A 14,448-nucleotide genomic window follows, 5' to 3' on the forward strand; every position below is an offset into this window, starting at 1 on the left:
CAACTATATGTGTGTGATGCTGCTGATGGAGAGTTATCATTGTATTCAGATAAGCAGGAGTGACATCTTGAATATTAAGGTTGTTTGTTCAGATTCCAGAAAAGTTTGGGGCCGTCCGCACCATTGCAGACGTGGATGATGAGGAACTATTAGTTGGTACAACCCGAAATGCCATTCTCAGAGGAACCTTCTCAGATGGCTTTGTGGCCATAGTACAAGTATGTATGCTGAAAACCTAGCTTTTTGACACTTGCTTATATCTTGGTGTCATGTGGATCTGAATGCCCTTCATGTGTGCCCATGCCATGTGTCTAAGGGCCATGTAGACGAAATGTGGGGCCTGGCGACACACCCTTATCAGAACATCTTCCTCACCTGTGGCCATGACAGGCAGGTGTGTTTGTGGCAAACAGAAGAACATAAGCTGGACTGGTGTATCACTTTGGAGGTAGGACCCACTGCTCCTGGACTATCCATCATTTGTTATGTCTACTTACAGATATATACAGATAAATTCCTGTGTGTCTCTGGCAGGAGTATGGGTTGTGTGCTGATTTCTGCCCTAATGGATCAGTGGTTTCAGTCGGCCTCAACACAGGAAGGTAATACAGAAAAAAGTGCTTTAATAATAAAGGAGCTTTAATAGAATTTTGATGAGCCATGGAAACTACTGGAGTAATGTAGGATTAGCCTTTTTTGAAAACAGGTGTTTGTATTAAAGTTCACTGTAGCCATAAAACACACCATAATGATGCTTTTTGAAAGGTTAAAAAGTAAGGGACATATGGTGACAATGAATGCCATGACTTATTGCTAGCTAAAACTAATACATCATATTATGTAAATAGCTTTAATAGCAAAAACATTTTTAAATGGCTGTAACTGATTTCTGTTAGGAATGCTCAATGTTTGAAAGACAGACAACATCATCTTTGGTTTCCTCACTGGCTTGTGTATAATATCCACTCAGAGAATAACACTGTACATAGCTATTTTATAGTGAGCTTCTGATTTAACTCCACTTTTGACCATTTATATTGATGCATGCCAGACCTACACTATAAAGCAAGTCATGTGTAGTTTTCCCTATGTTCCTGCCTGAAACATTACAGGTACAGTACATAGTTCTGGTGCAGGCCCTGTGGGCCCACTGAGGCTATTATTTTACCAGGGTTATTTGAGGATAAATTTAAAGGGGAAAAACACACAGTATCTCTTTACAAGAACAAAGCAAAGAGTGAATTTGCTATAACAAATGAACTAAATAACATGTTATTTTCAATGATGCCTGTCTGCCTTTAACCTCTTCCATCTCTATAACACTAACAGATGGATGGTCCTTGACCTGCTGACCAGAGAGGTGGTTTCTGAGTTCACTGATGGGAATGAACAGCTATCTGTCATGAGATATTCACCAGGTCAGTCTCTTTAATGTGCCTAATTTATTGTTTTTCCTCCATTGGTATATTTTAATGTGTATATTTGTGACTTTATTTGGACAAGAGATAGAACATTTATAAAAAAGAAAGTGATGGCTTACAACAGAAAACATAATCCCAGCAAGACTATGGAAATCCCCTTTAACTGTGTGAATGGCCTCTTGTTTCCTAGATGGCAGCTATTTAGCTGTTGGATCTCATGACAACTTCATCTACATCTACAGTGTGACAGAGAGAGGTCGGCGTTACACACGCTTTGGGAAATGTAATGTGAGTTAAAATCTCGAATCCACATCTTATATTCGAGCAGGGTTAGCTGGCATGTTTGCTAGTAAAAACAACACTTGTGACACCCAGCAGTGGTTATACAAATGAGCTTTTTCATTTAAGCAAGAAAAATAAAGAATAAACCAGCTATATCTTTAATGGCTCTGCTTATCTGTCCAATCAGGGACACTCCAGCTTCATAACTCACCTAGATTGGTCCAAAGATGGAAAGTACATCATGTCCAACTCGGGGGACTATGAGATCCTTTATTGTAAGTGAACTAAAAGGAAGGATGCCTTCCAAAAATATGGGCATAAAGATTTCCATTTGCACTGACCTTCTCTGACAGCTGGATCTACTTTTGTGTTTGTGTTCTAATAGGGGACATAGCAGCAGGGTGTAAGCTGCTGAGGAACCGTTTTGAGAGCAAAGACAGAGAATGGGCCTCCTACACCTGTGTGCTGGGCTTCCATGTGATGGGTGAGAAACAACAACTTCCAGTATCTCTATCCATTCAGTGTTCTGACTTTTTTGTGATGATCATTCTGCTGTGGTGTCCAGGAGTGTGGTTGGAGGGCTCTGATGGCACGGACATCAATGCACTGTGTCGCTCTCACAGTGAGAGGGTGGTGGCTGTGGCTGACGACTTCTGTAAGGTTCACCTCTTCCAGTACCCCTGTCCAAAACCAAAGGTGGGATACATTGTTTTTATTTCCTTTTCTGTCATGTTATTTTGAAAAGACATAACTGCCACGAAACACTTCCTCTCTTATTTTTTCTCACCCCCAGGCACCGAGTCAGAAGTATGAAGGCCATGGCAGCCACGTCACCAACGTCTGTTTCACCCACAGTGATTCCCACCTGCTCTCCATGGGCGGGAAGGACACCTGCATCCTCCAGTGGAGAGTGATCGGAGGCGGGACGGGGGAAAGCAGGGAGAGACTGACCTCGTCCTCATCCACCTCCACCAGCTCTCCAGAACTAGCAACAGGCTAGGGAAGGGCAGCTATTAACCTTTGAAGGCAGGATTATAGGCTCAGTTTGGCCTGTGCAAAGACAGCGCTGTCAGTTTCATACAGAGGAGTCCTCCTCAGTAGGAATGTCCATATTAACGCTTTACTCATGTAAATTCTTGTGAAACTGGACAGTGTGATGCTTGAATCTGTCAGACAACAGTTTGTTTGCTGGTGCAGAATGAAAACTTTGGTTTAAGTGTTTCAGTCCATCTTGTTTACCAAAGAGCTGCGCTGTGGCATCGTCTACAGATGATCTTACATGTTTTTATTACTATAAAGTCTGACATCTCAGCTGATGCTGTGTTTAAGCCTTACATTAGACTGTGACAGATCTGCTCCAAAATCAGCTCAGCATCTCTTACTAATTAATTTCTCTAACAGTAGATCAGTACACTTGAACATGATTACTTCAGTACATGTATTTATGCCATCAATACTGTGATGTTTTATCTGTCTCAATAAATAAGTGAAGACTGAAAGGTGTACTGTGTGTGAAGTGTCACTAGTGGGCAGTGCTGCTCTAGGAACAGTTTAATCACAGTATACTGAAGTCCCAACAAGGTAAAATCACTGAGTTTCTGACCTGAAGGCCAGGACCCCCCTTTAAACAGTAGTGATGACAGACATTTAAATCAGGCATTTTATTTTTACAAAACTATTTTATCAGATTTTTTTTTATCTAAGTCTTTTTAAATCTCAAAATAATGGGGCCAAACAAAGATACTTTATCTATTCTGGTGGATAAAATTGTAGTATTGTGTAGCTAATAGATACATACAAACAATAAAAGTTAATAAATATAAAATAGTTCAGAATTCCCAGATAACAAATATATAAAATTGATTACTACTACTAATATATAATAATAATGATGATGATAATATTTATTATAATAAAGTACTTTAGTTTTGCAAACAAATGTGCAAATTTACTCTTCAGCTAACATTCTGGGCTAAACCTGTGATTGACCTTATGTAATATATTGATAAGGCTGAGAAATATTAAACTAAAAATGTGACACAATTACAGTGGCAGTCAATAAAGTTATATTAGCCCTGTCCACCTGCTGCTTAGTCCCTAGGAAACTGTTTATATTAGTACAGCACTCATTACTATTCTGCAATTTCTCTACACGTGTGTAAAAGGTGGGGAATTAGTATGCATTTTTACCCAAATAATTATACTAATTATGCCCTCTAATAGTACACGTATTTTCAGCGCCACATACGACATAGTTTCTCTTTGTATTGTTTTTTAGTACTGTACTTGTGTATGGCCAGTAAAAAGATTGTAAGGCAGCGGAGATTGTCGACCACCTCCGAAGATGACGCTTCGCGCACGAACGGGGGGGGGGGGGGGCACTGAATGTGTGTTTTCTGTGTACGAATGTGTGTGCTGAACTGAGCGGAGGTGAAGAAGAGGAGGATGAAGCTGGGAGCGGAGGATGGGAGGAAGAGTGGAGTAAGAGACAGGCTGGCTGTGTGTGAATGAGTGAGTGAGTGAGGAAGAGGAGAGGAAGGTCGTTCGAGGGACCGAAAACAGAGATTACTATTTTTTGGGGTAATCTCCGGAGCATTGCTAACGGAAACTTTCAACTTTTTACCCGCCACAGCTCGGCTTGTTGTGCCCGAAGCCGGCTTTGTTTCGCGGCGGGGGTGTCTACGATAAATGAAGGAATAAAACAGATCCCTATCGACCTTTTTCTATCCAAGCAGGGAATACCCTGGGACTGCTTTTCATAAAGGTTACGAGAGAATGGCGGCCAACATGTACCGAGTGGGAGGTAAGAAATGTTTTACATTTTTAAGACACCCCCCACAACGTGATTGTTCGTTTCGACAGCAAGGTGGCTAGCTAGCCGCTAGCTGTCTGTTCGGTTAGCCGCTAACTAAAGCTAGCTATTTCCTAGCGTTCGTACGTGAGTCCAGTCTTGCATAGAAAAACGTCAAATGCATTAAAAGCACCCCGCAGTCTAATGATACCTACCAGATGCACACATTTAAATGATTCCAATACTTGAACGTAGTTTGCGCACAGCTGCAGTCAGAGTTACTTTTGTATTCAGCACCAAGCTGTGTTTATTTTTTAGAAATATCAACTTCAGAACATTTTACCGTGATATCTCGAGTAGTTAGTTTCCTCCACTAAAATAACCCACGGCAGGCATGAACAGATTTTAAAGTTTTTATTGAAATAATAATAACCCTATGAATAATGGAGCATGGTGAATTGTATTAGTTGCAAAGTAAGCGGAGCAACCGTAAATTGTCTGACGTGGAGTCCGCACATATGGTAACCTCCTGGAAGACACAATGCCTGTGGACTCTTAACAAGTCCAGTTGCCCTGTTCAAGTTCTTGAATGAAAAGGGATCTGGATTACTGAGAATCTCCATCGACATAATGCTCGTTAGCATTAGCTATCCGCATCTGAGTAATCGACCTCTCACTAATTCTAGCGACGTCTGTGGGTTGCTAGCTACAACGGCTCGGCGAGGTTGTTTCATTATCGCCTCCGCCATATCACTTCAAATGCAGGGGATAGCCTTAGCCGTGCTAACTTTGGTTGCTAAGTTTTGTTAGCTTTCGGCACGGTCAGTAAACGTGTGTTATACGAGAGTCGTTCCTTTAATAACATTGCATATTCTACTAACTTAAAACTCTTTTTACCATTATTTGGTACCTGCAGAATTCCTTGCTTAAAAACTAAGTTGGCTAACAGTAACTTGTTACATATGATAGTTTCAGAGTTAGCGGCATTTTATTTTCAGGAATTGAAACATGTATGAGTAGCACGGGCGTTAAACCTCGATGTATTAAGTGCTGGACGCAGTGAAATGTTGCAGCATGCTGCCAACAGCGGCTGTTCAGCCGCTAACATTGTTGTGGAGTGGAACTGAATGCCGGTAGACTGCTAGCTGCCAGCTAGTGACCCTCCAGTGTATTATCTTAGTTTTATCGGTCGGATGGTATAGACTGGTTTAAACATTTCCCCTCTGTGGACGCTGAGAGGTCGGCGTGTGTCTGCAGTCTGTAAGGACTTTGTGTTCTTTCTTTGGATCTGTTGTAGTGGAGGCAGAGCGGGCTGGATGGACAGTGAGACAGAGGCGTGCTTATCGCTGTCCAATGCCACACAAGAGTCTGTAGGTTTTTTAGGCCATGCTGATTAACTGCTCTGTAGAATGGGCTGCGGCATGCTGTATTTCAATCAAATCTTATAATGCATTGCTACAGAATAAATGTGTCGATTGGTGCCTATTTTAGAGCCTACTTAGCTTTGTAGCCGTATGTGCTGTATAAGACTTTGTGTAACTTGACAATTTCCTGCATCAGCTTATGGTTGGTATGGTCATCTCTTGGTTATGATGGTCATTTCATAGTTAAAAAAAATAAATAAAAATTGCACCGTTATGAAGGCCGTTATCAGGATGCTGCTAAAGTCTTGCTTGTGTATCCAAGAGTTGTTGTGGCATGTCAGCTGAACATATTAGTATAGAATTAGAAACACTTTATTATTCCCAGGTAGAAATTGCTTGATGACAGATGTGAACTTGGTCATGACAGTTCAATAACGGGATTAGCTAGTACAGTAATTGAACAAGTAAGTTCAGGTTGGAAGTTGTTTGTTGTGGAATTTGCTCAAAAACACAACAGTTTACTATTTTCGTTGCAAAGTAACCACATAGCTCAAACAATGTGTTACTTGTGTGTACCTTTTTCAGAATCAGAAATACTTTGTTGATCCCAGGGGGAAATTGCTTATTTTTTTTATTCATGACAGAAGCTTATACTACTACTTAAACTGAGAGCTGTCTGACTTCTGGCTACAAATTCTTATGGTGTGTTTTATAATATTTCTCATGTGGATACATAAGAACCCATCCTCACAGTAGTGCCAAATGATAGGGGGGAATCTAAAAGCAATTAAGTCAGTGCAAGTAGGCAAGTGTCACTTATGCTTGATATGTCAGAAATCTTCCATATTAAGGTAGATTTTATTGTTTTTATCATATTTACATGCATACTGATGGGTTCCTCCTAGCTACTATTTCTGTGGGTCTCTATTTACAGATGTAGAAAAACACACTCATTTAAAAAGTAAAAACATGTGCATGCATACAATGTGCACACAGAGTCACACACACTGTCATTCTCTCCTTTCTCTCTTCTGTCTGTGGAAAGGATAACTTGTACATGATTTTCACACGTACAAGTTGTCCATATTAATTAGCAACTTATATGCAGGTAATAATCTCATCATAAGCATTCTCTGACCCAGCTGTATCATAACTTTTAACATGCTTGTTTAAGTTGCAGACAGTTTGTGTGCAGACAGGGAGAGGGCATGTTGCTAAAGACACAAGAGGGGATTGCTTCCGGATGGTTTTTCTCGCACGTGACCTCAAAGTTTACAGGCCTACGGCATATGCGCAGCTGTTGATGTCAAGCCCTGATATACATTATAATTGCAGCCTTCCACTATTCACTAATTGCATTGTTTTTAGATTGCTAATAATCCTTCAGTCATACCTCACACATGAGCAGTACGTCAGTTGATTTTTACCTAAGAAACTACAGATGGTCACATGCGGCTGATGTAATCTGACTACGGAGCTGTTGTATATAGCCCACAGTCCACAGAATAAGGTGGATAGATTGATGGTGGATATAATTTTGACCATTTTCACAGTTTTCTTTCAGTTTTGCATTGCAACCCAGACATTGTCAGGACTTTAACCCAATGACTCCCTAGTACCTAGTACGAGTTATGTCAGATTCAGCTGATGTATGAATGCAGCAGGTAATAGCCTGGCTTATTCACAGTGAGTGGGTGTAAGGGTTTAACAGCAGTTTAATGTACTTTATTCTGCTGGTCTGTATTGCTCTCCACACCATTTTTTCTAATGCATACATTTTCAATATTAACACAAATAACAGTCATTCTCAGTGAGTCCTCTTCCTCCTCCTTCTGCTGCTAAGGCACCTCTCCTCACCTGGAGAAATCACCCTGCACTGTAACTTTCTCATCTGTGAAAATTGATCTCTTTGCATTATCATGCAGATGAATTCCTATAACATACATTATCACAGTTGCAGATTACACTGGCAGTGTGTATGTGTGATGCTGGTTATGAAGGACAAAGGTGTTGCTGCTGTGTTGTTCCTCATAGCACACATATCAAGACTTGTAATGTCTCTAGTCTAATGCCCGGTTTACACTGTGCGATTTTGGGCTGTTGCAAAAGAAAGACGAGCATCGTAGGAGAATCGTGGAGATATCTTTGGTCGTGGCAATAGATGATGAATTTAACATCAATTTGTTCTGCTTCAAAGCTGCAAACAACCACAGGGTCTTTCAGGCAGTTGCACCAACTTGTGGTGGATCATGTGTCCTGGAACACTAAGTCTGGCCCATATAATACAGCTAGCACCAACCATATGATTATATAATGACTTACAAATGATTAAGTAACCCACAAAGTAACAAAGGTTAAGTTGTTTACTTATATAAATCAGTAACAAATGTCATCAGTAATATGTACTTCAGTGTAAGTTCGTATGATCGAACCTAGAGAGTGTATCTAGGTTTTACATCCAGTAAGGATGTGTTTTGTTACAGCTGGTTGGTGCAGGCAGAGCTCCTACAGAAGCACACAGTGTTCAGCCTGCATGTTAGATCATTATCTCCCCCAGAGATTATTCAGAGGGCTTCCTCCTCTTCATTCACCCTCAAGCACCCGGCACATTGCGCCACTTCAGACACATACGTCCACACCAAACACATCTGTTTAGATCCACGTTATACCTATTGATACTTGCGTGTCTCATTAGCATAGGACAATTGGATGTCTGACAGGTTTAGTCCAGTATGTCTTTTCTGGATCATTGATCCATCAGCTGGGTTTACTGCTGGTAGAACATCCTTTAGTTTGTCCCACAGATAGAAGGAAGCAATGGGCGGCTTGAGTATGAAAAAATAACTCTCCCATCGCAGTCTTTTAAAGCTAGGATTAGTCATGTTAGGCACATGAGAGAGCACATCCCCTTTTGGTGCTTCACCCACCATTATGTAATGCAGTGATGTTGTGTTCTTCACTGTGAACAAGGAGGTGATGCTGCCCTGTTCAGGCTCCCCATCAGTGTGCTAAGTAGAGCAAGAAATCCTCTCCCTGTCTGTGTTCGTCCTTCTCAATCTCTGCTTGTGGTGATTCATCAGAAACCCACTGATGCCCTCTTGAGATTCTTTGTCCCTGCTTGTGGGAAGACCAGATGGAGCTTGACATGAAGCTGCACTGCTGTGCACAACCACATCAAAAGCTACAAGCAAGCTGTGCCTGTTGAATGATAAATTATTTGATCAATGCAGGATGCTTGATGCTGATATTGAATTTTCATTATTCTATCTACATTATATCTGCACAAATAATAGAATGATTTTTAATTACAAGCAATTTACAAAAAGTTAGTGGCTCGTTTTAAATTAATCACCAATGTAAGCACCTATTTGCGTTAATCACTGACTATTGTATTCCCAATCAGATTAAAATTACACATGAAATGTGACCTTACTCCAGAGTGAAGCTGTCTGAGCAGAGCTTTATTTATATTGATGCATTTTTTGTTGATAATTGGATAAACAAGAACGGGCTGCGTGAGATTGAGAGTAGCAAGTCTAGATGGTTGCTGTGGTATTTAGGCCTGGGTGATACAGGTTGTCTTAAAAAGTATTAAAAGTTGATAAATCAATTATGGGAAAATTAAGGCCCTTTAAAAAGTATTGAAAAGTCTAAAAGGTAGGGTAGGAGATTTTTACCCCGTTCACACTGGGGGAAAATGTGGCTTAAGCAGGATTCGGCCGCATCCAGATCAATCCAGATGTGTTTTTCTCTGAGTGTGAACACCTCGAATACGGCTGTATCCAGTTTGATTTCAATCCGGCTAGATCCACCCACGAGAGGTGGCGCAAATGTGGCGAGCAAATCCGGCTAGCGGCATGCTACTTCCGGTTAGCGGCATGCTACTTCCGGTTCACGGGGTGCGACACGGGACAAAAAAACCGCATGACGCATGCGCACACGTGGTCCTACCGCGACGTGAACAGACTCTGTAGATTACGAGGCGCCACCTAGTGGTTTGGAGGACAGCAAACATGCTGGATGAAGCCGGACAGATTTTGCTACTATGCGGGTTTTGCTAATTTGCTGTTGACCTGAATGAGTGATGATAACGAGCCGGTAATGTTCAGGGAGGGGGCGTGACGTGACAGGTCTGAGACAGTGTTATCTGACCTGTGTGGTTCCATCCATGAAGGCTCACTCTGACTGACAGCAGTCAGCTAGTTTTACGGAGTTATAGTACATGGTTACATGACGAACGCCAATTTAAAAAGTATTGTTATTATCCTGCTAGGAGAAACTGAGGCAGAGAGGTGAGGAAGATGAGAGAAGAGATACTGTAGCTGCATTAGAACTGTGTTGAAGAAAACTAAATATATATCTCAATCACAACTATCAACTATCAAATAAATAAAGGTGTATATGATCATTTTTTAATTTTAATTCCCATTGGCAGATAGATAAGTGAGGAGCAACAGCCAGAAAATACAGAGAGAAGAAAACAGGGAAATGAAGAGTGCTGTATGAACTTTGAATATTCATTATGGATTTCTGACATGCAGACTTGTTGGCTAGTTTGTCCATAATTTGAATGAATACTATCAGTATTAAAATATTTTTGTATAACTGTGTTTTTTATACAAGGTCCAAATTAATTTTAGGATGATATGTGATTATTAACCTGTCCCGCCGGTTGAAGTCGTATACGACATTAGAGCGTATGTCTTACAAAGTCGCTCATATCTCAGGAATGATAATAGGTAGAGACGTTTTTTTCCTCGAAAAGAGGAGGCTTTAGGCTTTTCGGGGATCTTTTCCGCATGTCTGTGTGACGTATCCTGGCTGCAATATTCTATTGGCAAGTCAGTGTCCAATCGGACCATCGAGCAATATCACGAGGGGCTCAAACATCCAATTGTAGAGCCTTTGTGCTCTGACATAAACACCAAAGATGGTTGAAGAACAAGAGAACTCTCTCTGACTAGCTGGGTCGTTCACACAGCTGAAAAGCGTCTCTGAACGCAATAATAGATGCGTAGCAGACCGTTATCTGAACCGGAAAGTGCGTCGTTCTGTATACCCCTGTCATACACTGTCATACACTTATATATCTTACTGGAAACGTTTTATTTGACGTTTTAGCGTTACTATGTTGCGCTAACAAAACATGGCAACGGAAGTTACATCGAAGACGTTCCGGGTGAACAGGGGTCGCTCTCCCCCACCCCCACCTTATCAGAAAGGTGGGGGTGGGGTAGGTTCACACCTCAGCCCATCAGCAGTCTACACAAGGAGTTGTATCAAGAAAATAAAGCTCAATTGCCACACAGGATATTCCTAGAGTAGCTGACAGCCCAGCTGTGAGGCAGTGGCATCAAAATCAATGGAGCGAATGGCACTTTTTTCACTTATGGTGTAATAAATTACATTTGTACTATAGTTAGAACCTTCATTTTTTACACACTTATCCCTAACACCCTAAACTACATGTTCATAATGGGGGAGAGTTTCGTTACAGTTTTTTTTTCAGTGTTTTTTCAATAGATATGTATGAATTTTATTTTTCGCATTATTTTTTTCTTTCTCTTTCTGGTGCTAGAATTTTTATTACATTCATATAACACCACTATAGCCTGAATATAATGAAAGCCCAGGTTCTCCTGAAAAAAAAAGATGTATATTACTTGATTGTGGATTACAAGATGACTATTTAATGAGCAGTAAAACACAAAGAATGCCAGGTGAGGAAAGTCCCCAAAAACACCCATAGACCTTTTATAAGCCTGTTCATATACAATGTACTGATGTGTACAAAAATATATGGCCAGTGATAAAGAACAAACTGCGGTGTTAAGTGTGATGCGGTGCACCTAAGAAAAAAAAGTTAGGCGCACCAGTGCCCATACTAGGCACATGTCCAAAATTTTGATCATAATGTAATCATGAGTTCTTGTTCCCCTGAAAAGGACACAAACTCCCCTGAAAGCCTACTTTGAGAAATCTAGGGGAGCTCTGAAATATAGTCAGTTTTTGGGTCACAGGTTACAGACTGCATTTTCTTTAGAGTCAGGTTCCTGAAATAAATACAGTAAAACATACCAGTGCACGTTTATTCGCTGTCTCCGTCTAATAACCACAATACAGTGTCTATTGTGTTACCCAAACCTTAAGAGGCGGGCCTACTTAATACACTATCTTTTTAGTGTTACGTTGTCTCTTCACGGCTCATGCATTGAGAGTGAGACCCACACAATTCAACAGGCTCACACTCCACACATGGCTTCACTGCACATAAATTCCTGTAGACTATCCTATAAACGAATACCGTGCGCTTCCAATAGCTGTCTGGATTTAGCGACCTATTAATTACTTATTTACTTAATTACAAATTACTACTAATTTGAAAACCGCCTGAAGGGAATCAATATATACGTTAGGTTTAATGTATTCAGCTTACCTCATTTCTGTAAAATTGCAAACTGTTAAAGATGTGTTTCTAACAACAGCGTAAAGGGGGCGATTGGGTCTTAAAATATTTTTGAAAGGTTTTTAAAAAGTCTTAAAAAGGTATTGAAATTAACCTGCACATACCCTGTGATAAAACAATAAGAATAGTGATTGTGAAGTAACATTTCCTCAATATAAATATGGACCTGCCACATTCTGATGCTGCCGCTACAGTGGCTACATTTCTTTAAGGCCCCGTCCACACGGAGACAAAGCCATTTCCAAAACATTCTCCATAAAGACAGAGTCGTTTCAGTAAATGCGTGCGCCCATGTGAATCTGCACAAACCATTTAAAATGCTGTAGTACATATGCCAGGCATATGAGTGGCGCTGTAACACTACCACAGAAGCACTCCAAAAACAGAAAAGAAGACACGGAGCACACACACAAAACTCATGAACAGAAATACATGGATCAGAAAACTTCTTAGTTATTGTCCACTAGCTGCTCACTGTGTTAGTAGAGGAGTAGAAGATTTTGATGTTAAAAGCAAAAACAAGCTCCGTAGTTTGTTGTTGTCAGAGTGAAGGCATGTGGGTTGAGGGGGAGGTGGAGCTGTGTCTTGGCCTGTCACGATAACAAATTTTGAAAATATTGCAAATATTTTAAGAGATTGTACATGCAAAAACAAATATGTGCAATTTTTGCATTGTGGAAATGATGTTACAAGATAAATAAATGTTCAGTCAGTGGTTCAGTAGCCTGATGGCCTGTGGATAGAAACTGTTTTTTAGTCTGGTTGTCCTTGATTTCACGCTCCTGAAGCGTCTGCCTGACGGCAGGAGTGTGAACAGTGAGTGCTGTGGGTGAGTGCGGTCTTTGATGATATTGTGGGCCCTCTTTGTGACCTGGGCATTATAGATATCCTGTAGAGGTGGGAAGGCTGCTCCACAGATGAACTGAGCCGTTTTAATGACACGCTGGAGAGCCTTCCTGTCCTGAACGGTGCAGTTCCCATACCAGACTGTGATGGAGTTTGTCAGGACGCTCTCCACTGTACATCTGTAGAAGTTGCTGAGGAGTTTGGAGGGTAATCCAAATTTCCTCAGCTTCCTGAGAAAGAAGAGTCTCTGTTGAGCCTTCTTGATGATCTGCTGTGTGTTGTGAGCCCAGGTGAGATCCTCACTGATGTGGGTGCCGAGGAGTTTGAAGGTTTTCACCCTCTCTACCTGGGCCTTGTTGATGAAGAGTGGGGCGTGCTGGTCTCTCCTCTTCCTTGGGTCAATAATCATCTCCTTAGTCTTCTCAGAGTTTAAGGAGAGATTATTTTCCTGGCACCAGGACACCAGCTGAGCCACCTCTTGCCTGTAGGCTGCCTCATCTCCTCCAGTGATCAGCCCGATGACTGTTGTGTCGTCAGCGAACTTGATGATGGATGTGTTACTCTGGGAGGGGACGCAGTCGTAGATGAAGAGGGTGTACAGCAGCTTTTCGGGGGTTTGTCCTCTTCAGAGCCCTGCACACCTCAGTTGAAGTCACAGTGAGTGAAGAGCTCTGTGCTGCCTCTGCTGGTAGAATCCCTCTGTGCTGTTTGGTGTAGAGGGTGTCGAAGCGAGCGTAGAACTCATTCAGCTCATCTGGTAGTGTTCTGTGGCTGTCTGTGACCGTACTGCTCCTCTGCTGGAAGTCTGTGATGTGACGTAGGCCCTGCCACATGCTCCGGGAGTCTGAGTTGTTGTAGTATCCCTCCAGCTTCAGTCTGTACTGCCTCTTGGCTTCCCTGATGGATCTACGTAGATCATATCTGGCCTTTTTGTAGGCTTCAGCATCACCAGAGTTGAATGCAGTGAAGCGTGCATGCAGCATGGAGCGTACGTCACAGTTCATCCAGGGTTTCTGATTGGGAAATATTTTGCAGCACTTGGTGGAGACAATGTTATCAACACAGGTGCTGATGTAGCTGGTGACGGCTGAAGCATATTCCTCTAAGTCCACAGAACAGTCCTCCTCTCTCCAAGCAGCAGTTTTAAACACGTCCCAGTTTGTAGCATTAAAGCAGTCCTGAAGCACCATGTCAGTCTCTTCATTCCAAACTTTGATGGTTTTGCTTACCGGGGGGCTTGTTTGAGGAGCTGTCTGTAGGCTGGGTAAAGGAACACAG

The 14,448-nt window shown here is 41.6% G+C and overlaps 2 protein-coding genes across 6 annotated transcripts in view; both read left to right on the plus strand.

The window, feature by feature from the left end:
* eml3 (EMAP like 3) overlaps positions 1-3,168 on the plus strand; it is a 46,888-nt gene extending 43,720 nt beyond the window's left edge. For 2 of the 3 annotated variants that reach the window (XM_028428888.1, XM_028428889.1), the window contains 9 exons: positions 93-218; positions 317-448; positions 535-602; positions 1,330-1,418; positions 1,612-1,709; positions 1,891-1,978; positions 2,089-2,187; positions 2,269-2,399; positions 2,497-3,167. In XM_028428888.1, the coding sequence (XP_028284689.1) occupies positions 93-218; positions 317-448; positions 535-602; positions 1,330-1,418; positions 1,612-1,709; positions 1,891-1,978; positions 2,089-2,187; positions 2,269-2,399; positions 2,497-2,703 (1,038 nt within the window). In that variant the 3' untranslated portion in view covers positions 2,704-3,167. Of the gene's footprint in view, positions 1-92; positions 219-316; positions 449-534; positions 603-1,329; positions 1,419-1,611; positions 1,710-1,890; positions 1,979-2,088; positions 2,188-2,268; positions 2,400-2,496 lie in introns of all 3 variants that reach the window. The other variant, XM_028428886.1, reaches the window with a different exon arrangement.
* Positions 3,169-4,103: 935 nt separating this feature from the next.
* The window catches only part of mta2 (metastasis associated 1 family, member 2), a 30,294-nt gene continuing 19,949 nt past the window's right edge, over positions 4,104-14,448 (plus strand). The window contains exons 1-2 of one of the 3 annotated variants that reach the window (XM_028429266.1): positions 4,104-4,184; positions 4,336-4,506. In XM_028429266.1, the coding sequence (XP_028285067.1) occupies positions 4,479-4,506 (28 nt within the window). In that variant the 5' untranslated portion in view covers positions 4,104-4,184; positions 4,336-4,478. Of the gene's footprint in view, positions 4,507-14,448 lie in introns of all 3 variants that reach the window. The other 2 variants (XM_028429267.1, XM_028429265.1) reach the window with 2 other exon arrangements.

This window comes from Parambassis ranga, chromosome 18 (assembly GCF_900634625.1).
Source record: "Parambassis ranga chromosome 18, fParRan2.1, whole genome shotgun sequence".
Taxonomy (NCBI): Eukaryota; Metazoa; Chordata; class Actinopteri; family Ambassidae; genus Parambassis; species Parambassis ranga.